At 43.4% G+C, this 24,807-nt stretch overlaps 1 protein-coding gene across 5 annotated transcripts; it reads right to left on the reverse strand.

The window, feature by feature from the left end:
• Positions 1 to 275: 275 nt before the first annotated feature.
• On the reverse strand, positions 276 to 22,355 carry ZNF613 (zinc finger protein 613). 5 transcript variants are annotated; one of them, XM_058425012.1, is made up of 7 exons: positions 22,271 to 22,355; positions 16,453 to 16,617; positions 15,291 to 15,392; positions 10,125 to 10,332; positions 6,027 to 6,153; positions 5,659 to 5,745; positions 276 to 1,910 (listed from the first exon to the last, which is right to left on the reverse strand). In XM_058425012.1, exons 4-7 carry the CDS (start codon positions 10,137 to 10,139, stop codon positions 292 to 294), a joined length of 1,848 nt encoding a protein of 615 aa, XP_058280995.1. In that variant the 5' UTR covers positions 10,140 to 10,332; positions 15,291 to 15,392; positions 16,453 to 16,617; positions 22,271 to 22,355; the 3' UTR covers positions 276 to 291. The 5 variants fall into 5 exon arrangements, with proteins under 5 accessions (XP_058280995.1, XP_058280997.1, XP_058280996.1 ...); XM_058425014.1 differs by lacking the exon at positions 22,271 to 22,355 and adding an exon at positions 22,210 to 22,253; XM_058425013.1 differs by lacking the exon at positions 22,271 to 22,355 and adding an exon at positions 22,113 to 22,156.
• Positions 22,356 to 24,807: the final 2,452 nt, after the last annotated feature.

Below are 24,807 nucleotides of genomic sequence, written 5' to 3' on the forward strand. Positions count from 1 at the left end.
GGTACTATTTCTGAACAAGGACTTTTCCATGATCATTGTATTTCTACCAACTATAAGCTCACTGAAGATGTGATCTGAGGCCACTGATGAGAGGATCTATCTTCCCATAAAAGAATTTCCCAGTCTCTACTTCATACTATTTTTCTCTGAGTATATGCTTATCAGCCATAAGGTTTTATTCAAGGGCTTTCCACCTTGAATATATCACAGTTTGTTCCTGTGTGTTTTTTGTGACATATGATGTAACTGATCACTGAAAGCACTACCACATTCACTGCATTCATATGGTTTTTATTCTGTGAAAATTCTACTATCTGCTGAGACTGAACTTCTGGCAACAGGCTGGCTCACAATGGCTACTTTGCTATCTGCTTGGAACGCACTGTTAGTTAATGAGGTCTGAGCTGCCACAGAAGGCATCTGCACAGTCACCATGTTAACAGAGTCTTCATCCTGTATGAGATCACGTGTATGTGATAAGCTATGACTCTCTGAGAAAGGATTTTCCAATTTGACTGAACCTACACGTTTCTCTCTTGCATGCAGCATTCCCTTATGATAAACAAGGCATGACAAGTGGGAGAAAGCTTTCCCACAATCAGAGCATCCATAGGGTCTCTCCCCTGTGTGAGTTCTCCGATGTCTGTTGAGACATGATTTATCTCTGAAAGCTTTCCCACAGTCACTGCATGTATAGGGTTTCTCTCCTGTGTGAATTCTCTGGTGGTTAATAAGACCCGACTTGTGTGAGCAGGATTTTCCACACTCAGTACATACAAAGGGTGTCTTTCCTGTGTGAAATCTCTGATGGGATATTAAACATGTCTTCTGGCTGAAGCCTTTCCCACACTCATTGCATACATAGGGTTTCTCTCCAGTGTGAGTACGTCGATGAATAAGGAGATTGCCCTTTTGGATGAAGCCTTTTCCACATTCATTGCATATATAGGGTTTTTCTCCAGTATGAATTCGCTGATGTACAATGAGATTTCCCTTCTGAATGAAGCCTTTTCCGCAATCACGGCATATATATGACTTCTCTCCTGTGTGAGCTTTCTGATGTGCATTGAGCTGTGATTTCCAGCGGAATGCTTTGTCACATTCAGTGCATTCATAGGGTTTCTCTCCTGTATGAGTTCTCTGGTGTTCAGTGAGCCTGGACTTTTTGGAGAAGGCCTTCCCACACAGGCTGCATCCATGTGGTTTCTCTCCTGTATGAACTCTCTGATGATTAATGAGCCGAGACTTCTTGATGAAACCTTTTCCACAATCACTGCATATATATGACTTCTCTCCCGTATGAATTTTCTGGTGTGCATTGAGCTGTGATTTCCAGCGGAATGCTTTGTCACATTCAGTGCATTCATAGGGTTTCTCTCCTGTGTGGTTTCTCTGGTGTTCAGTGAGCCCGGACTTTCTGGAGAAGGCTTTCCCATATATACTGCATCCATGAGGTTTCTCCCCAGTGTGAACTCTCTGATGATAGATGAGGCGAGACTTCTTGAGAAAAGCCTTCCCACACTCAGTGCATACATGGGGTTTATCTATCTTTTGAGTTCGCTGATGCTTAATGAATTGTGAATTTGTATTCATGGAATTTCCACCTTCGGGGAAGTTCATTTCATTATGAAATTGTTCATGCTTGGCATGAAGGAAGGATTTCCCATCTCCATTAACCCCCACAGAATTCTTGATTTCATACCTTTTGTTCTGGTTGACTAAACTTAAATTTGATTTCAGTATTTTCCCATGTAAGTCAAATGTATCATAATTTTGCTTTAAAGGAAAATCACTTTTCCTCTGATGAATGATGTTTCCAAATGCATTATGTTTATGGCATTGTTCCACTCTCTTCAGACATCTTTGGTTTTGTGAGTGTATCTGTAGATGATTGTCAACTTTCTTGATTTCTAGGAAAGAAGAGAACAATAAATCTTTCCATGAGCATGGAATAGAACTATTTCACAAACAGCTTTGTACAGGCTGGCTCTACTGACCACACTATATCCATGGTTTAAAAAACTCCAAGTAGATATGCCTATTGTCACTTGGACAAGAATAAACCATTATAATTTAAACAAAGAAAACAAAAAATAAAAGCAGTCAGTGTATAAACAAGGTAAATTTCTCAGGAAATGGCAAGTTAATTCCTGCTCGGACACATGCGAGAAAACTTACTATCATCTTTCATTTGTATGTTTGTCTCACACCCTTTGTCTACTTCAATAGTAAATTCCATATGTCCTCCTTTATAAATATACAGTAATCCCTCATCTATGGGCGATATGTTCCAAGACACCCCCCACACCATGGATGCCTGAAACTCTGAATCATACTAAACCCTATATCCATTATGTTTTTTCCTAGACAGTGCATACATACCTATAATAAAGTTTATAAACTAGGCACAGCAAGAGATTAACAATAACAAATAATAAAATAGAAGAATTATAACAATAGGCCAGCATCACACTCTTGAGCTTTGGAGGCATTATTAAGTAAAACAAAGGTTACTTGAACACAAGCACTGTGATACCTTGACAGTTGATCTGATAACCAAGATGGCTACTAAGCGACACAGGTGGGTAGGGTACACAGCATGCATATGCTGGACAAAAAATGATTCCCGTCCCAGGATGGAGCAAGATCATGCAAGATTTCATGCTCCTTGGAATGGTGAGCAATGTAATTAAGAATTGTTTATTTCTAGAATTTCCCATTTAACATTTTCAGACCATAGCTGACCACAGGTAGCTGAAACTGTCGAAAGAGAAACTGTGGATAACGGGGGACTCCTGGATTCTGAAACTCACTAACACTCACCCCTTCTACCTAGGTGGAAGAGAATCACTCTGTCTGGTACTATAGCAATAGCCTCTCAAGTGGACTTCAGGCTTCAACCTCTGCCTTCTCCTGTATACTTTCTACAAGGTAGTCAAAGTGATCCTTTTAAATATAAATGACATCATGTCACTCTTCTACTCAAAACTCCCTCATGTTTCCTCATCTCATAATTTTTTAAAAAATCAAGTCATGGCCGGATGCAGTGGCTCACACCTGTAATCCCAGCACTTTGGGAGGCCGAGGCACGCAAATCATGAGGTCAGGAGATCAAGACCATCCTGGCCAACATGGTGAAACCCCGTCTCTACTAAAAATACAAAAATTAGCTGGGCATGGTGGCATGCACCTGTAGTCCCAGCGACTCGGGAGGCTGAGGCAGGAGAATTGCTTGAACCAGGGAGGCGGAGGTTGCAGTGAGCCAAGATCGCACCACTGCACTCCAGCCTGGAGACAGAGAGAGACTCTGTGTCAAAAAAAAAAAAAAATCAAGTCATTTAAATGTCCTTGAAAGGTCATACATGACCTACCTGTCTACCCCAAACTCCACATCCCACCACACTGTCCTTACTTCCGTGTTATCTCTGACTACTGCCCCTCTTGTTCACTCCTCTGTATTCACACAGGCTTCCTTGAAGTTCCTCAAACACACACCTGCCTTGGGCCTTTGGACCTGCTATTTTGTCTACTTGGAAGGTAATTCACCAGAGGGACGTACTCACATCTGTCATACAGCTGCTCAAAGGCATCTGACCAAACAGCCATTCCCACACCCGGCATCCCTCATTATACTTTGTTTTGTTTTGTTTTGTTTTTTTTTTTTTTGAGACGGAGTCTGGCTCTGTCGCCCAGGCTGGAGTGCAGTGGCGCAATCTCGGCTCACTGCAAGCTCCGCCTCCCGGGTTCACACCATTCTCCTGCCTCAGCCTCTCCGAGTAGCTGGGACTACAGGCACCCGCCACCACGCCCGGCTAATTTTTTGTATTTTTAGTAGAGACGGGGTTTCACCGTGGTCTCGATCTCCTGACCTCGTGATCCGCCCGCCTCGGCCTCCCAAAGTGCTGGGATTACAAGCGTGAGCCACCGCGCCTGGCATATACTTTGTTATTGATCTTCCCAGCATTTTTCACCATAAAACATTTATCCATTTTGATTAATTTCGTGCCTCTTCCTTTTAGCATGTAGTCTCCAAGAAGAATTTTGTTGTTGTTATTGATGTTCACAGCTGTCAGGGCCCATATGTAATAGGCTATCAAAAAATATTTAAGGCAACGAAACAAGGAAAGTAAGGGACACACTGCAGAGACTACTTCAAATGTAGTGCTTTAAATATAGTTGGCTTTGAATTTATGAAAAGGAAAAGGAAAGCAAACTCTGTGTAGGCAAGATGATACCATATCATGGTGATCCAACTAGAATATCACCTGACAGATGAGAAATTTCCATCTTATATGACTGCTATGATTCACTGGGACTCAGTGCCATCAGACTATGGTAAGAACAGAAAAGCTTTAAGGGAATAAGTCCAGCAATATAATTTAAGAGAAACTAAATAATAGGCAGAATTAATGATTCCAAAAGGAAATTGAAGCAAAGCAGGCATGAGGTGTAGTAATCTGGTTTGGGTTGGAAAGAGAATGAGACTACTTCAAAAATCAATTGAAAGAGCAAAGACTTTAAATACGGGAGCTGAGGAGGCAGGGAAGTTTCAAGGTAACCCTATGGTGGCCAGGATTGACTCAAGGAGTTGACATGCAAGTGGGTAAAAAATATGGTACAAACATGTAAGTTAGGAAATATTAAAGGAGATGTCAATCTGAGAATCTCCATAGAGAACAAGAACTTAAGTCATTAGAATGAAGGAAACTTTTAAAGGATATGAGAACAGAGCAAAATAAATGGGAAACAGAACCTCTGGAGGACCTCAGAGTGGGAGAAAAAAGAGAAGCTAAGGAAGCAAATATATGCAAAGCAACAGACCAGGTTACTAAGGGGGCACAGAGTCCAAGATAGGGTGGGAAGATCTTTGGAAAAAAAAAAAAATCAACATTATCTAAAGGGGCAGAAAGGTACAGTGGTCAGGAGAGAGTGCTGATATCCAAGACTGCTCTTTGGAGACAGACATGGAAGGAGGAATTTCATAGCAAGAGAAGTAGAAGGAACAGGTAGTGATGCTCTGATGGGGGAACAAGACATGATGAGATTTGAGAATCCTAAAAAGAAGAAACCTTGAGAAAAACAAATCAAACCTAGATTAAATAAAGAGTGATGAGACCGGGCGTGGTGGCTCATACCTGTAATCCCAGCACTTTGGGAGGCCAAAGCGGGTGGATCACCAGACGTCAGGAGTTTGAGACCATCCTGGTCAACTTGGTGAAACCCTGTCTCCACTGAAAATACAAAAAAATTAGCTGGGCGTAGTGGCGGGTGCCTGTGATCCCAGCTACTGGGGAGACTGAGGCAGGAGAATTGCTTGAACTGGGAGGCAGAGGATGCAGTGAGCCAAGATTGCACCACTGGGCTCTAGCCTGAGTGACAGAGTGAGACTCCATCTCAAAAAAATAAAATAAAATAAAATAAAATAAAATAAAATAAAATAAAATAAATAAAAAATAAACAGTGATGAAATCCAAGATGCGATAAAGAGGTAGATGTTCCTCTAAATACCTGAAGGAGAAAGAGCTTTTGTGTGGGGAGAGGGATACATGGAGGCTCTGTCCACACAGACTCAGATGCCCTGACAGCTCAGACACCGCTGAACAACTATCATGTGACTTGCTCAGCCACTCTCCTTGCTGGCTCTCACCCTGAACTCACCTGGACAGATGTGGCTGTCATTTTCTACTGTCCATGGTTCTCCTTGTTCCAACTTGAAGAGTGCATCTGGCTGGCTGGCTTGATACCCTGTTCATAGGAAATGATACACAACTTAGGCTCATTGAATTGAGTTGTGGTCTATCAACATGGGACCATGTTCTGTTTTAGGAACTATGTAATTTATGTGTCTGCAAAGCAAAGGGATTTTCCCTCTGAAGGGGGCACATTACACTCTTTTATCTGGGGCCAGGGAGGGTACAGAATCTACCACTTCACAGCACCACAGGCCCTCCAGAGCTTTTGAAAGCTGAGAAAGCAAAGGCCTTTGGCTGGGTACTCTCTGAGTGACACAGGGCAGCTGTCCTCACCCACTGACACGAGGTTGCTATAGTTCTCCAACATCACGTCTCGGTACAGGTCCTTCTGAGCAGGGCCAAGGAGCTGCCACTCCTCCCAGGTGAACTCCACAGCCACATCCTCCAGGGTCAGTGATTCCTGTAATAACAGAGTCCTGCTTAATATGAAGTATTTCTCTCATTTATATGGAAGAAATGTGAAGAACATTGTTCTGCTCATTTTCACCAAACAGTCTGCATCTATATATCTAGGTGCTGTGATTTTTAAAAAAATACATTGTCATAGAGGCAAAATCCATCTCCAAAATCTATCTATATTCAAAATCTATCTCTAGCAAAATATTCTGTAATTGTGTAATTATCTATCATTTAACAAATCAGAAGTTTTTATAAGAACCAATCATTTAATCCTCTTGCTAATCTTCTTTTTATTTTTTGAGCACCTATTTGCCAGGCACTAAGTATATTTTAGCAATATCAGGATGAATAAAGCATACTTCTTTATTCATCAGGAATCTTCAATGAATCTTCATGTGCACTACCAGAATCAACCAGGAAGAAACCCCAAACACTACAAGACATTACATAATAAATAAGTATATTTTATATGTTAGGAGGAATAAAAGACTCTTTCCAAAACATGTCCAAAGAACAAGAGACAATTAAGTATTATTACCCCCTACTGCTAAATGTGACTGGCTTACAAAATAAATAAATAGGCCAGGCGTGGTGGCTCACGCCTGTAATCCCAGCACTTTGGGAGGCCTAGGCAGGCAGATCACCTGAGGTCAGGAGTTCGAGACCAGCTTGCCCAACATGGTGAAACCCCATCTTTACTAAAAATACAAAAATTAGCCAGGCATGGTGGTGCATGCCTGTAATCCCAGCTACTCGGGAGACTGAGGCAGGAGAATCGCTTGAACCCAGGAGGCAAAGGTTGCAGTGAGCCGAGATCATGCCACTGTACTCCAGCCTGAGTGACAGAGCAAGACTCCATCTAAAAATAAATACATAAATAAAAATAAAATAAATAAATAATAAAAAAATACAAAATATTATTCAAAAACCATACACACACACACGTGGGTTTTGAAGTATTTATATTTACGCTATCAGGCGTGTAAGCAGCGTAACTGAAGAGATAGTCAATGAACTGGTAAGTAGATCTGAAAAAACTACCAAAAATGCAACAAAAGGACAGAATGATGCAATACATAAAAGACAAGATTAATAAATACAGAGGATAGGTAAGGTCTAGCAGGTACCAGTTTAGTTTGCGAAAGAGAAAATACAATAATGGAAAGGTACTATCCAAAGATCTAAGGGCTAAGACAGATACGTCTCTAAATATATATACATATATACATACATACAAATATATGCAAACATGTATACATGTATATTTATTTACTCATGTGTCATTTAATAACAAGGATACATTCTGAGAAATGTGTCATTAGGCAATTCTGTTGTTCAACCATCACAGAGTGCACTTACTTAAACCTAGATGGTACAGCCTACTACATGCCCAGGCTCTACGGTATAGCCTATTGCTCCCAGACTATAAACCTATACAGCATAATATATATATATATATATATATATATATATATATATCCATGTACATTTATATACTTAAATTTTTTTAAGGTATTAAAGAATGAGGGAGTAAGAACTGACTTTGAACATGGAAAAAGAGTGTGTACTATCTTAGACAGGGGGATGTTGTAAAGCAAACCCTCTGGATCCCAACAACCCATTCCCTTACCAGACAACAGTACTTTCAACTCCCTACTGCCAATCCTGTCTCAAACAGTAAGTCAGCCACCTGTTCATACAGAGAACCTTAGAAAGTCATGCAATCCCAGCCTGGGCAACATGGCAAAACCCCATCTCTACAAAAAATACAACCATCAGCTGGATGTGGTGGCACATGCCTAGCTACTTGAGGGGCTGAAGCGGGAGGATTGCTTGAGCCTAGGAGATCGAGGCTGTAGTGAGCCATGTTCACACCACTGCACTCCAACCTGGGTGACAACGTGAAACTCAAAAGAAAAGAAAGAAGAAAAACGAAAAAAAATTTTAGAAAAAGAATAAAAAAAGAAAGTCGTGCAATCTTTCCATTTTCCTCAGCCTTTCAGGTTTTATTCCTGGATTGACCCTAACAGCCATAAGGCTGGGTCCTTGGGTAACCTTGCCTTGGCCCCCTGAACTGTGTCCTCTGAGTTCCTTTGGCCTCTTCCCAAAAAGGTCTCTGAGGACCTGTGCTTTGGCATGTATGAGAAGGCTGTGCTTATGGCATTTATATCTGGGGCCAGGGGCAGTGGCTCATGCCTGTAATCTCAGTACTTTGGAAGGCCGAGGTGGGAGGATCATTTGAGGTCAGGAGTTCAAGACCAGCCTGGCCAACATAGTGAAACCCTGTCTCTACTAAAAATACAAAAATTAGCCGGGCAGTAGTAGTGCATGCCTGTAATCTCAGCTACTCGGGAGGCTGAGGCAGGAGAATCACTTCAGCCTGGGAGGCAGAGGTTGTGGTAAGCCAAGATTGCACCACTACTGCACTCCAATCTGGATGACAGAGTGAGACTCTATCTCAAAAAAAAAAAAAAGAAAAGAAAAACATCATCTGTCACACCACCTCTAGGAAGAACCATCCAAAAACTGTCCTGGAACTTAAGTGCATTTCATAGTGACACCTCTCGGGAACTGGTCTGCTTTCTCCTGAGAGTCAGTGCATATCCTGTGACCAAGGACTCTCTGGATGTGATGACAGTCAGAGACATCAGACAGAAGGTGACAGCTACTATAACCCACAGGATGCTCCGGTCACACATTAGGTTCCAACATTAGTCATTTTGTGTGAATTCCACTGTGCTGTTTTTACTCACACTTCTGACACCAAATGTGTGGGTTTTTGCTCACATCCACCAATTCTCCAATTCTCTAACACCCAATAGGTGTCCAACAATTAGATTCAATTCTGACACCAACTCCTGGAAGACCCATAGGTTAAGGTTTCAGTCCCACAAGATCAACCTTACTTCAGACACCAGTCACTAGTGTGAGGTTCCCAGGTTACAAAGACTTTTGTCTCTTGGCTACAAATGTGGGGATTTCTGCAACCCAGTTTGAGGTTCAATAATCTACTAGAACAACTCACAGAGCTCAGGAAAGCACTTTACTATTACTAGTTTATTTACAACCCAGGAATAACCCAATGGAAAATCTGCACAGGGCACGGTATGGTGGTGTATGGGCATAAATTTCCATGCTTTCTCTGCACGCACCAACCTCCCAGCACCTCAATGTGTTTACCAACCCAGCTCTCCGAACTCTGCTGTTTAGGGGTTTTTATGTTACACAGGCATGGCTGAATAAATCATTGGCTACTGGTGACTGAACTCAATCTCCAGCCTCTATCTGCTCCCTGGAGATTAGGGGTAGGACTGAAAGTTCCAAGGTTCTAATCAAGGCTTGTTATTTCTGGCAACCAGCCTCCGTACTGAAGCTACCTAGGGGTCCACTGAGAGTAGTTTCACTAGAAAAAAAGAGGACCAGGCATAGTGGCTCACAACTGTAGTCCCAGAACTTTGGGAGGCCAAGGGAGACAGATTGCTTCAGCTCGGGAGTTAAGAGACCAGCCTGTGCAACATGGTGAAACCCCATCTCTACAAAAAAATACAAAAAGCTGGGCCTGGTGGCACACACTCCGAGCTAGTTAGGAGGCTGAGATGGGATGATTGCTTGAGCCCAGGAGGCCGAGGCTGCAGTGAGCCAAGATTGCACCACTGCACTCCAGCCTGGGTGACAAAGTGAGACCCTGTCTCAAAAAAAAAAAAAAAAAAAAAGACCCGTATCATTCAGGAAATTCCAAGGGTTTTAGGAGCTCTATGCCAGACAAAGACCAAATATCTTTCTATGATACCACATGTAAACAATATAGTCCTGATCTTACTTTGCCTAGATGTTGAAATTGGAATCTAAATTTACTGATGCACAAATCCCAGTTTACCAACTTACACTTTTTGACTTAATTCAACTGACTTTTAAAGTCTTCCAGAAATCAATCATGTGATGAATGAAAGACTAAAACAAACAAAAAGTCACCTGAGACTTGATCATTTTCTTCTGTTACTGGGAAACAGCCAGTAAGTAGGATGCTGTGTCTGTAGTCTCTCCTTGAGCTGCCCTCAATTTCTGGCTAGAAATCTTGGTCTCTGGTGAATTACATCCCTGCAAAGGATGGTATCCAGGTCCTCGAACCTCCTCCTCATCTCACTTGAAGTGTCTTGCTCCTGGAGTCAGGACCTGCGGGCTGAAGAGTAAATTGATTTGAGTGTACATTCCCTGCAGGCCCAGGTGCTGTCACTGCTGCTGTGTTCTCACCTTAATGCAAGGCCATCTCTAACTGTCCCTTTATTTGGGGCCCCAGAAGTTTTAACCCACCCTGGGGCAACAACAAATCCTGGAGCAACAAAACATAAGATTCTACATGTATGGCCAATACATTTACAAACTCTTTCTTCTGTGAAATGGAAGTGGGGTGACTGTGAGAGGGGAGATGGGAAAGCAGAACCAGCACCAACATGATGCTGCAACACCAAGAGACTTCTTAGATCAGGTTTTAGAAAAAGGACAGAGAAGGTGAGGAATTGGATATTTATTTCTTTAAAACCACGTGTGTCCACATGCCTGGTCAAAAGTCATCATACACCTCACATGTAGGCATGCCTCAGTTTGAAGACAAATGTACTAAGCCAAGCAGAGGCATTGTCTTATTTGAATTCTCATTACTACCTTCTGTGTTACATCCTTATAAAGTATCAATCATTATTTCCCATTCCAACGTTGACCTAAGGCTTACAGATTTGACTATATTGTCCAAGAGCAGAAGTAGAATCTGAACCCACACAGCCTGTCTCCAAAACATGACCTTAGCCTCTGCTGAATTCCTTTGGACCACATACCATCATCATACATCTTAGCTCTCTTTGCTACTACCTTGAGGGAGTTTCATTCATCATAGAAGATGGCCACTGTCATAGACATATAATCTGACCTTCTGAAATCAGCACTGCCAACAGTGACACAGGCACAAAGACAAATGGAAAAGCTGCACGCTATACCCCTGGCCTGAAAGCAGCAGGTCAGAGACTGGCAGACCCAGAGGCTTTCTTTAGGCCCAATTCTAAAACTTAAGTAAGAGGCTCACATGGTGAGAGCATCAACTGGATGGGGTCACCCTGAGCTTTCCTTCTACCTGGATGGAATCATTGTGACAAGCTCTCGGTGGCCCTCCTGCATGCTCCAAACCCACAGGGCCTGCACTGACTCATCCTCTAACCCACAGCTGCAAATGCTCCCCTTCACTCTGCAATCTCAGAAGCACATAATTGTGGCAAGAGATGTTTCACACTTTTCTTCTTAGAACGCCACCAGTGGAAAGGGGCAGAACCCAAATGATCTAACATTCCTGGGCAGGAGGCAGTGGATGCAACATTTCAGTGCCATCCAGGGTGTGTATTTCAAATGGCAAGGCCTCCTTTCCCATGAGCTTCCACAGCCTCTTTCCCAGGAATAGCTGAAGAGCTTCTACTTCATTTTTGACCCTTATGAGCTTTGTGGAGAATGTAATCATGCCTGTTTGCTCCAGTGGCTAAGTCCTTTCCCTGGAGGAGTATATTTCCTGAAAACTCATGTATGTATAGGAAGCCGTAAAGAAAATTTCCATAAATTCTAAAGCATCATTACCAAACAGGACGTGTTCACAAATCATCATCATATGAAAGAAACAACAAAGAAAAGTATATTTAAAAAATTAAAAAACATAAAACAAGACTAGATATTATTTTTGGATATGTACACATTTAATAAAACATGCATTATGTGAAATTAGTTCCAGAAAATAGTTATCCCTAGGGATGGAGAAGAGGAAAGGGGGTGGATTAGAGGATATCACTGAAGGTGCACTTGCATCAGTTTATTTCTTTTTTAAAAGTACCAACAACAACAAAAAAACAAAAGCAAGTATACTGTGGAGGAAAATCTCATTGAGTAAAAATGGCAGAGTAGGTAGGTCCAAGGGTCCGTCCCTCTATCGAAAAATCAAAAACTCAAGTAAAAAAACTATCAAAAAATCAAGTAAAAACAATCAAAAACAAAACAAAAACTTGGTCAGAACTCTGAAAAATAGTCAAAGGTTTACAACAACAGAGCAAATGTTGAGTCAAAAAAAAGGTGACTGGCTGGGCATGGTGGCTCATGCTTGCCTATAATCCCAGCACTTTGGGAGGCTGAGGCCAGAGGATCACTTGAGGCCAGAAGTTCAAGACCAGCCTGGCCAACATGGTGAAACCCCATCTCTACTAAAAATACAAAAAGCAGCCAGGTGTGGTGGCACATGTCTGTAGTCCCAGCTACTCAAGAGGCTGAGGCAGGAGAATCATTTGAACCTGGCAGGTGGAGGTTGCAGTGAGCTGAGATCACACCACTGAGCTCCAGTCTGGGTGACAGAGCTAGACTCCATCTCAAAGAAACAAAACAAACAAGAACAACAACAACAAAATGGTGACTTAAAAATACTTGTCTTTGCTCCACCCCCTCCCCAGCTCACTGACGGTCTTAAAGATTGCGGCCAACATTCCCAACGTGGGAACCTGGATTCAGGCCCTGGAGGAAACAGAATAGACTTTATTCACAAATAATTTTGTTTAGCTGGATAGAGTGGCTCATGCCTGTAATCCCAGCACTTTGGGAGGCTGAGGTGGGAGGATCACTTGAGCCCAGGAGTTTGAGTCTGTGGTGAGCCATGATCTCGTCACTGTACTCCAGCCTAGGTGACAGAGTGAGACCCTGTCTCAAAAATAAAAATAAAAAAATTGTTTGTTGTCTATTCTAACTACCTGAAGGACCTACGCAACAGGCCCCTTCCTGTTTTGGAATTCACTCAGGGAGGAAAAGTAATGGGCATTTCTCAAAAACTTTGTGAAGCAGAACAACAACCTTCAGCTGCCTGGGGCAAAAGATTACACTTGAGTCACACGGGAAAGGTTGTGAGAAAAGGGTAGGAGGAAAGTGTCTTGAGGAAATTATACCATTCAAAAGCACTTGGATAGACTGAGGAATTTATAAAGCCACATGCATGCACAGGGGAGGATGTTGGCTGAGAAAAGACCTAAGAAGACTCTAAAAGTTCCTTCTGGCTGATGTCTACAGGTTCAGTGCAAGCAGGAAGTGAACGGTAAGGCAGGTTTATAGATGCCCTGGCTAATTATTAAAGGAGTAGCCCAGCACACAATCCACAACCACGAAAACATTATGCTAAGTGAAAATGTCAGACACCTATCGTGGTGGCTCACACCTGTAATCCTAGCACTTTGGGAGGCCAAGGCAGGAGAATTGCTTTGAGCTCAAGATAAACTCTTGACCAGCCAGGGCAACATGAGGAAACCCCATCTCTACAAAAAGTTCAAAAATTAGCCAGGCATGGTGGTGCGTGCCTATAATCCCAGCTATTAGGGTGGCTGAGGTATGAGAATTGCTTGAGTTCAGGAGGCAGAGTTTGCAGTGAGCCAAGAATGTGCCACTGCACTCTAGCCTGGGCAACAGAGTGAGACCCTGTCTCAAAAAAAAGAAAAAAAAGAAAATGTCAGACACTAAATGTCACGTTATATGATTTCATTTATATAAAATACCCACATTAGGTAAATGCATACAGACAGCACACTGGCCAGGTGCGGTAGCTCATGCCTGTAATCCCAGGACTTTGGGAGGCCGAGGCGGGCGGATCACCTGAGATCAGGAGTTTGAGACTAGCCTGACCAACATGGAGAAACCCGGTCTCTACTAAAAATACAAAATTAGCCAGGCATGGTGGAACATGCCTGTAATCCTTGCAGAGGCAGGAGAATTGCTTGAACCCAGGAGGCAGAGGCTGCGGTGAGCTGAGATCAAGCCATTGCACTCTAGCCAGGGCAACAAAAGTGAAACTCTGTCCCAAAAAAAAAAAAAAAAAAAGATGTTGGGAGCGAAAAGGCCAAAGGGATCGTGACCAACTCAGCATTCCACTGGAGGCTACATGATCAAACAGCAAACTGTTTATCATGAGTACAGAATGTGGGCAAATTCGCTTCTGTACCTGAAGGTTTGCTGAGGGCCACCATTCCCTGGCGCTGGGCTCCCTGAGGCTATCTATGGGGACATCTAGAGGCTATTGTTCAAGGAATGCAATCTCACAAGCCTGCTGTGAACCAAAAGGCCGACGACAATCACCCCCCCCCCCCCCCCCCACCCCCCCCACCCCCGCTTCTCTCTATCTCTTTTGCCTAATAAATATGGAGGGCTGTGTAAAGCTCAGAGCTCTTATCCACTAGAGGCAAGGTGCCCCCGATCCTTTCTTCCAAATACACTCTTTTGTTTTTGTCTTTTATTCCCTCGTTTGCCCCCCTTTGTTCAGTCCACCAGGGATCATGATCAGTTACAACTGGTGCCCCAAACAGCGACAGAATCGGGCAACTCTACAAAAAGAGACAGAAAGCACATGGGTGGGTTGCCAGAATCTACTGGAGGCGAGAATGTGAAGTGACTGCAAGTGGTGGTTGTACAACACTGTGAATGTACTAAGAGCGATTGCACTGTTGACTTTAAAATGATTAATTTTATGTCTTGTGAATTTTACCTCATTTAAAAAAACTAAATACATCCTACAAAAGTTCTAGGAATGAAGAAAAAAAGTTCTATGAAACTATAAAAGTACATTCTCTAAAGTCAAGAGCAATATCAAAGATGAACAGGATGATTATCACTATTTTAACTATTCTGGAAAGGCTACCCAATTAGTTTGATAAAGAATCAAGTATAAATAATCAATATTAGAGAAGAGGAAATAAATTATATGACTAAGCAAGAGTGACAGTTTTATAGATTCAATTGAACATATATAAACAATAAGTTTTTAGTCAGATTGATGATTTTTATCTAAAAGTTGCAAGCATTCCAAAATAGACATACTTTTTTATCAGTATTAAGTGACTAAACAATTTTGGAAATAACACTTTGCATTGATTACTTTCGATTGAGATATTACTAGAACCCAAAAATCCACCTCGGAAATTTTTGTAAAGGAAATAGCGACACATGCATGCAAAGTTGATGTAAAGGATTTAGGTCTATTAACAGGATTAACTGGCTGATTAGAAGTACACACATCCACAAATGGAGCTATCTAGCTATTAAAAATACTAACAATTCTATATTTAGTAAAAATACACATACCTCAGTTATGTATATCATAAGTACATGAAAAGTGGCTCAACATAAGTCTCCAGAGAAATGCAAATCAAAACCATGAAAACCACCTAACACTCACTAGAATGCCTGTAATAAAAAACCAAAAATAACAAGTGTTGGTAGGTATATGGTGGCAATGGAAACCCTCCAATATGGCTGGTGGAAATGTTAAATGGTGCAGCCACTTTGGAAAAGTCTGGTAGTTCCTCAAATGGCTAAACATACCATATGACCCAGCAACTCCATTTCTAGGCTTATATATAAGAGAAATAAAAACAATGAAAGCTTACACACAAATGTTTATAGCACATTATTTATAATAGCCAACAAGGGGAAATAACCCAAAAGTCCATCAACTGATGAAAGGATAAATACAAGATGCCACATCCATACCATGAAATACTATTCTGGCATAAAAAAGAATGAAGTACAGATACATGCTACGACACAGACAAACCTTGAAAACATTATACTATGTAGGCTAGGCGCAATGGCTCACGCCTGTAATCCCAGCACTTTGGGAGGCTGAGGGGGGTGGATCAGCTGAGGTCAGGAGTTTGAGACCAGCCTGGCCAACGTGTCAAAACCCCGTCTCTACTAAAAACACAAAAATTAGCCATGTGTGGTGGCAGGCGCCTGTAATCCCAGCTACTTGGGAGGCTGAGGCAGGAGAATCACTTGAACTTGGGAGGTGGTGGTTGCAGTGAGCTGAGATCACGCCACTGCATTCCAGCCTGGGTGACAGCGTAAGCCTCTGTCTCAAAAAAAAAAAAAAAAAAAAATTATACTATGTGAAAGAAACCAGTCACAAAAGACCACATATTATATTGTAGCATTTACATGAAATAAGAGTAAATTAGAAGAAAACAGAAAGGTCAAAATAAGCAAATCTATAGAGACAGAAAGTAGATTAGAGATTACTTAGTGGTAGGGCATAGGGAGTAGTAACAAAAGGGTATGGGGTTTCTTTTTAAGTGATGAAAATGTTCTAAAATTGACTTTGGTGATGGCCGCACATAGTAAAAGTCACTGAATTATACAGTATGTGACTAATAGACCTGTAATTAGGAAAAGCTGTAAGTAGAACTTAATTATGATAAACCTACTGAAATATTTAGGGGCAAATGTATGAATGTCTGCAACTTACTTTGAAATGCACCAAAAAACAAAGCAATATTTTACAAGATGGAGAAATGTGGCTGGGTGAGGTGGCTCACACCTGGAATACCAGCACTTTAGGAGGCCAAGGAGAGAGGATCACTTGAGGTTAGGAGTTCAAGATCAGCCTGGGCAACATAGTGAGATGCCATCTCTACAAAAAGAAAAAAAGATGGATTAATGATGAGTAGAAGGATGATACATAGATAGATACGTAATAAAAGAAACACAATAAAATTATGATAAAATCCAGGTGGTAGGCATACAGGTATTCAATTGTAAAGTTCTTTAAATCATGTTATATGCTTGAAAATTTTTGTAACCTGGAGAACAGGGAAGCTTGTTTAGTAAGGTGAGCAAAAACAATGTAAATATTTTCTAAACTAATTGCTCTTCTATGTAAGAGTAAATTAGAAGAGAACAGAAAGGTCAAAATTAAAAACACACCATTTACAATTGCAAAAAAATTAAAAACCAAGGTGCTGATGAGGGTCAGGGAGAAACATGTTTGGGTAAACATAGAATTGTAACCCATTCTTAAAAGTGATAAGTGAACTTTTTAAGTCTTAAAATTCTATCTAAATATATCCATACACTTAGTGATTCAAGTCACAATGGTGCAGTTTTGCCTCTTGATGGTATACTATTACAGAAATCTTAAAAAAAATTTTTTAAACAAAAACATGGATGATATGTTTACTATAAGAACGTTTACAATGTAAAATTAAATAAGGCAAATTATACCAATGTTTCAGCAGCTTATCTGCGTTGTGAAAATCAAGCACAGAAAACTGAAATTGAAATATACAAAAATCTTATCAAAAGTCATTACTGGGGAACACATTTTGGGATAAGAGAGATGTTGTTTTACTTGTGTCAGAACCTGAAAGAAAATATTTACGTGTGTGTATACATACATTCACACAGTAAACTTGAGGAAGAAGGATGAAAATCTTTAATAGAAACCTTATCATTTTCTTTGTTTTGTTTTTTCCTTTTTCTTTTCTTCTTTTCTTTCTTTTCTTTTCTTTTTTTTTTTTTTTTGAGACAGGATCTCACTCTGTTGCCCAGGCTGGAGTGCAGTGGCTCAATCATAGTTCACTGCAGCCTAGACCTCCCAGGGTCAGGTGATCGTCCCACCTCAGCCTCCCGAGTAGCTGGGACTACAGGCATGTGTCACCACACCCAGTTAATATTTGTATTTTTTGGAGAGACAGGCTATGTTGTTCAGGCTGGTCTCCAACTTCTAGGCTCAAGCAATCCGCCCACTTTGGCCTCCCAAATGCTGGGAATATAGGCGTGAGCCACCGCGCCAGGCCACCTTACCATTTTAGATTTGATTTATCTTTCCCAAAGCTCCCCTATTTACCAGGATTGAGAGGAAGGAGAGATGTGAGAAGTCAAATGAGATTTGTAAACCAGTCCTTGCAGAGAAACTTAAAAGGGACTGAGAGGGAATGTACCGTTGGACCTCAACACACACACCAATCAGGATGCCCCGGCTGCCAAGGCTTCAGCCTTCACAAGCGTCTCCACGACTGTAACATCTAGACCTCCCTAACACTGGTTACACCCCCTTAGATTAATCCAAAAACCTGGACCACACACCCAGGTTCACATGAACCCGGGCTCCTCCTCACTGAGTTGCATATTAAATCCTGATTACAGCCTGGAGCTAAGGCTCACGCCCGTAATCCCAGCACTTTGGGAGGCCAAGGTGAGAGGATCGTTTGAGGCCAGGAGTTGGAGACCAGCCTGGGCAACATAGTGAGACCCCCGTCGCTGCAATGGATAGATAGATAGATAGATAGATAGATAGATAGATAGATAGATAGATAGACAGACAGACAGACAGACAGACAGACAGACAGATAGACAGCGTGGTGGCGCTCACCTGTAGTCCCAGCTACTCGGGAAAGCTGAGGTGGGAAGATCACCTGAGCCCCGGGAGATGGAGGCTGCAGTGAGCCACGATCGCGCCACTGCACTCAAGCCTGTGTGACAGAGCGAGACCCTGTCTCAAAAATAAAAAAATCTCGGCCGGGCGCGGTGGCTCACGCTTGTAATCCCAGCACTTTGGGAGGCCGAGGCGGGTGGATCACGAGGTCAGGAGATCGAGACCACGGTGAAACCCCGTCTCTACTAAAAATACAAAAAATTAGCCGGGCGTGGTGGCGGGCGCCTGTAGTCCCAGCTACTCGGAGAGGCTGAGGCAGGAGAATGGCGTGAACCCGGGAGGCGGAGCTTGCAGTGAGCGGAGATCGCGCCACTGCACTCCAGCCTGGGTGACAGAGCGAGACTCCGTCTCAAAAAAATAAAATAAAATAAAATAAAATAAAAAAATCTCGAATCCGAGGCAGAAACCGTTTTCATTGACAAAAACCACTCCTCACTCCAGTCCTCAATCACCGAGCCCTACAGAGTGACCCGCAAAGGCACCAAACCCTGATCACGGACTTCCAAGCGTTGCTCTGGACAGACTGACCACCGACCACTAGGATCCCTCAGGGCTGACTCCGGAGACGCACCAACCCCAATACCCCGACTCCCACTCGCTCCAGCTTCCCCCACAAACTCCACGGCTCCGCACTAAACGGACGCCCACAGACACCCTCCTCCCCTCATCCTGACAGAGCCACACACAAACCTGATTTTGCGGGGAACCCACTGAGACTTCCCAGAGCCTGCACTTTCCTGAATTCTTCCACTTCTGGGCCCTCCCCCACCCTCTAAGCCTGCCTACGGCGGCCGACGAAGGTCTGAAGTTGCAGGTGTACGGAGCACTGACGACTGGGAGGTAGTAGGTTCGCGTCCTCTCGTCACGGATACTGGAGGCGGCCATCTTTGAATCCTGCACGTACGGAAGGTAAAGTGGACCTTTTCTGCCCAAGTATCCAGGGATGGCTCGGGACGGTGAAGAAACCCATATTTTGGCACTTAAATCCTGCGCCCAAGTTTCATTTATTTTCAGAGGCTCAAGTTAGCCAAGACAAACATGGGATGGGCTGCGTGCCCCTTGCGGGCTGGGGAGAAAAGTCATCCGCTTTGCACATAGAATGACGGGAATGACACAATGGGCGCGGCCATCTTAAAAGTTAGGTGTCAGTACAAGTGAAAACGCTTTCTCCGCGGAGGAAAAAGAGCAATCGCACCCTGAGTCATATACCGCGAAAACGCTTCTAGCAACATGTGGAGGGCAAGAGGAAGATTTTTGAGGACAAAAAGGGTGTGGAGAAGCAATTGAGGTACGAGGCTATTGTTCACCCCGTCAACGGAAAGTGAAAAAACAGCGACCAGCTGGAACCTCATTTACATTTGAGGGACACGGTCACCGCCCAGTGCAGGTAAACAGAGCAGCCGCGAGCCAACCGGAAAAGGGAATCCAATGCGGGAGGCGGGAATTTTCCTTAAGAGAGAAGAAGGGCCTTCCCTCTGCTGGAGGTGGAGTCAATCTTAAGGTCGGGACTTTCGAAGAACCAAGTGCCTAAAATCCTGGAAGGAATAAATAAGACGACTCTGGGAGAATGAAAAGTTGTGCAAGCCCGGGCGCGATGGTGCGCACGTGTAGTCCCAGCTACTGGGGAGACCGAGGCAGGAAGATCGCTTGAGCCCAGGAGTTCCAGGCTTCAGTGAGCTATGATTGCACCTATCAATAGCCACTGCACCACACAGCCTTGGCAACCTCTTCTTGAGAAAGAAAAAGAAAAAAGTTGTGCAAGAAAAGAAAAGTAATCATAGGATACTACCTGACTGACCTATAAATATTATTTACATAGTCATAGTAACGTAAATTCTAATTCTGATCCAACCTAAATTAAGACAATTCCATTGGAAGAATGAGAAGGAAATTCCTGCGTGCAGTGGAGTGTTTATATTTCTAACAGAGTTTTCACGTGTCCTTCATGATAAATCTATAGAAAATGCCCCAAAATGCAAACTCCATTTCAGAAACATACCATGTTACTTAAAATATCGAATCTGTGAAGAGTAAAAAGCTTTACAGAACTATATGACTCCTTAGGAGAATTGCAAAATAAAAGCAAGAATCTTATGATTCAGGAATTTCACTCCTAGATATTTATTCAACAGTAATGAAACTATATGTCCTCACAAAGACTCACAAGAATGTTCTTAGCACCTTTATGCATAATACTGTGAACAGGAAACAGTCCAAGTATCCATCAGTAGATGGATGTATAAGCAAATTGCATTGTAATCATACCCTGGAATACTACTCAACAACAATAAAAGAACAAATCATAGATGTATGGCACCAACATAGATAAATCTCAACAACCTTATGAAGGGGGCCAGCCCCTCCACACGTGTGGGTATTTCTCGTCAGGTGGGTTGCGAGACTGAGAAAAGAAATAAGACACAGAGACAAAGTATACAGAAAGAACAGTGGGCCCAGGGGACCAGCACTCAGCATACGAAGGACCTGCGCCAGCACTGGTCTCTGAGTTTCCTCAGTATTTATTGATCACTATCTTTACCATCTCGGTGAGGGGAATGTGGCAACACTATAGGGTAATGGTGGGGAGAAAGTCAGCAGGAAAATATGTGAACAAAGGTCTTTGTGTCATAAATAAGTTTAAGGAAAGGTGCTGTGCCTTGATGTGCACGTAGGCCAGATTTATGTTTGATTTTACACAAGCATCTCAGTGTAGTAAAGAGCAGTATTGTCGCCAGCATGTCTCAGCCATAAGGCAGTTTTCTCCCATCTCAGTAAATAGAACGTACGTTCGGGTTTTACAACGAGAAATTCCATTCCCAGGGACAAGCAGGAGACAGATGCCTTTCTCTTATCTCAACTGCAAGGAGGCCTCCCTCTTTTTTTTTTTGAGACGGAGTCTCACTCCGTCACCCAGGCTGGAGTGCAGTGGCGCAATCTCGGCTCACTGCAAGCTCCGCCTCCTGGGTTCATGCCATTCTCCTGCCTCAGCCTCTCCGAGTCGCTGGGACTACAGGCGCCCGCCACCACGCCCGGCGAATTTTTTTGTATTTTTTAGTAGAGAAGGGGTTTCACTGTGGTCTCGATCTCCTGACCTCGTGATCCGCCCGCCTCGGCCTCTGAAAGTGCTGGGATTACAAGCGTGAGCCACCGCGCCCGGCATCCATCTACAGCTTTTATAGTATTATGTAAGATAATGCAAATATTATGCTTGACATAGGTACCTATTCAAAAAAAGTGTATACACTTAATAAAATATTAGCTAGTAGTTTTCAGTGGAGTTCTTTGGAACAATGGATAGCTGCTAGTATAGTATATACACTAATAGAACATTTTTTGGACAACAATCTGGAATTATTTACTCAATTAAAATTTTTCATTTTCTTTGGATCAGCAATTCCAATTCTAATAACTTAGTAGAATTATTACTGATTTGAGATGCAGCTTGCACAAAAATTCCTACCAACCTTTTCTGGGATCCAACTTGATCAACAGCAAGGCCCCGCCCCCACTATTAGCTCCACCCCCTACTGTCCCTTTGCCTTCACCTTTCACCCTGGAGCTGTCACCCAATACCCACCACTAACCCTGGGTGGGGGAGATCTTTTCATTCAGCTGCCTCTGATTACCCTGTGCCCACAGTGATCTCCAAACCCTATACTGTTCCCCAGAAGCATTCCTGGAGGTCGTTTCACCTGCTTCCCTAAGGGACGTCCCTCTTTTCTGTACGGATATGTACACCTTCTCCAAGATGGCCGCGCCTGCTGTAACGTGGAGCTGCTTCCTACTTACAAGTGACAAAAACGTAGGAGGCCATGCTGGGCTTGGTGGGTCTTGCCGGGGAGGACTGGACCTGCGTTGGATAGAGTCGGGAAGGCGCATGCGCCTCGTCGTTGGCGCCGCAAGCGATGGACTCAACACGGACCAATAAAGTTATCGTGGGCGGGGAAAGATGGTGTAGGGAGACTTTCAAGATGGCGGCCCCCATGTGTATCAGTTACAAGAGCGCCGCCATACTCTCTCGCGTTGTCTCTCGAGACTGAGAAAAGAAATGAGACACAGAGGCCGGGCGCGGTGGCGCACGCTTGTAATCCCAGCACTTTGGGAGGCCGAGGCGGGCGGATCACGAGGTCAGGAGATCGAGACCACGGTGAAACCTCGTCTCTACTAAAAATACAAAAAATTAGCCGGGCGTGGTGGCGGGCGCCTGTAGTCCCAGCTACTAGGAGAGACTGAGGCAGGAGAATGGCGTGAACCCGGGAGGCGGTGCTTGCAGTGAGCCGAGACTGTGCCACTGCACTCCAGCCTGGGAGACAGAGCCAGACTCCATCTCAAAAAAAAAAAAAGAAATAAGACACAGAGACAAACTATCAGGGAAGAAAAGTGGGCCCAGGGGACCGGTGCTTAGGATACGGAGGACCCGCACCGGCATTGGTCTCTGAGTTCCTTCAGTATTTATTGATCACTATCTCTACCATCTCGGAGAGGGAGATGTGGCAGGACTATAGTGTAATGAGGGGGAGAGGGTCAGCAGGAAACGTGAGCAACAGACTCTTGTGTCATAAATAAGTTTAAGGAAAGGTGCTGGCCGGGCACGGTGTCTCACACTTGTAATCCCAGCACTTTGGGAGGCCGAGGCGGGCGGATCACGAGGTCAGGAGATCAAGACCACGGTGAAACCCCGTCTCTACTAAAAAATACAAAAAATTAGCCGGGCGTGGTGGCGGGCGCCTGTAGTCCCAGCTACTCGGAGAGGCTGAGGCAGGAGAATGGCGTGAACCCAGGAGTTGAAGCTTGCAGTGAGCCGAGATTGCGCCACTGCACTCCAGCCTGGGCGACAGAGCGAGACTCCGTCTCAAAAAAAAAAAAAAAAAAAGGAAAGGTGCTGTGCCTCCATGTGCGCATAGGCCAGATTTATATTTGACTTTACACAAACATCTCAGTGTGAGCTTCTACTCCTTTTATTACATGATCACAGTGGATTAATTGGTCTCCTTTCTAGAAGATGCCTGGCAAGTCAATGATCACACAGAATGGCACTGAGAAAACCAAAGCAGCCTTGAAACTATGGAGAGACACCACAAATATCATACATTTGGCAACATAACATCTCATTTGAGCTCAAACCTTCATAGCCCTTTTTTACTTGGGAAACAACTGAATCCTAGAGTACTTTATTCAAAACAGAAGCTATGCAAGAAATGAAGGTGAATGTAATGGACATGACAAAAGTTTTTCTTTATCGTAAGCATGAGAAAATTCATGCCGAAGAGAAATACAATGAATATAATGAACGCGTAAAGGCTTTCAGTCATAAGTCACAGCTCATAAAACACTGGGAAACTCAAAAATGGGAGAAACAGTATGACTGCAGTGACTGTGGGAAAGCCTTTTCCCAGAAGTTGGACCTCTTTAAGCATCAAAGAACACAAACAGGAGAGAAGCCCTATGGATGCAGTAGATGTCAGACAGCCTTCACCTGGAAGTCCTGTCTCATTTTACATGAGAGAACCCATACAGGAGAGAAACCTTATGAGTGCAATAAATGTGGGAAAACGTTTACTGATAAGTCATGCCTTAATAAACGTCAAAGAACTCACACAGGAGAGAAATGCTTTGAGTGTCGTACATGTCAAAAAGGTTTTAGTGATAAGTCAAAACTCACTTTCCATCAAAGAACTCATACTGGAGAGAAACCCTATGAATGCAGCAAATGTCAGAAAAGCTTCAGCAATAAGTCACTGCTCATGATCCATCAGAGAGCTCACACAGGAGAGAAACCATATGGTTCTGATGAGTGCGGGAAAACATTCCCCCTTAAGTTTAACCTCATTTTACATCAAAAAAATCCATACCGGGGGAAAAACCGTATGGGTGTAATGAATGTGGGAAAGCCTTCATCCAGAGATCTGAGCTCAGTAGACATCAGAGAACTCACACAGGAGAGAAACCGTATCACTGCAGTGAATGTGGAAAAGGCTTTAGTGTAAAGTCATTCCTCATTACTCACTGGAGAACTCATACGGGAGAGAGACCCTATGGTTGCAACGAATGTGGGAAAATGTTCTCCATCAAGCTTAGTCTCATCCGGCCGGGCGTGGTGGCTCACGCTTGTAATCCCAGCACTTTGGGAGGCCGAGGCAGGTGGATCACGAGGTCAGGAGATCGAGACCATGGTGAAACCCCGTCTCTACTAAAAATACAAAAAATTAGCCGGGCATGGTGGCGGGCCTGTAGTCCCAGCTACTCGGAGAGGCTGAGGCAGGAGAATGGCGTGAACCCGGGAGGTGGAGCTTGCAGTGAGCCGAGATTGCGCCACTGCACTCCAGCCTGGGCGACAGAGCGAGACTCCGTCTCAAGAAAAAAAAAAAAAAAGTTTAGTCTCATCCT

The sequence above is a fragment of the Hylobates moloch genome, unplaced genomic scaffold (genome assembly GCF_009828535.3).
Source record: "Hylobates moloch isolate HMO894 unplaced genomic scaffold, HMol_V3 SCAFFOLD_12, whole genome shotgun sequence".
NCBI classification, from domain to species: Eukaryota; Metazoa; Chordata; class Mammalia; order Primates; family Hylobatidae; genus Hylobates; species Hylobates moloch.

What these genes read in the sequence shown, in the direction of transcription:
- ZNF613 (XM_058425012.1), bottom strand. An exon ending in TAGCAACCTCGTGTCAGTGG is followed by an intron (nt 5,746 to 6,026) that starts GTGAGGACAGCT and finishes TCCTATGAACAG; the next exon opens with GGTATCAAGCCAGCCAGCCA. An exon ending in TGACAGCCACATCTGTCCAG is followed by an intron (nt 1,911 to 5,658) that starts GTGAGTTCAGGG and finishes CTTCTTTCCTAG; the next exon opens with AAATCAAGAAAGTTGACAAT.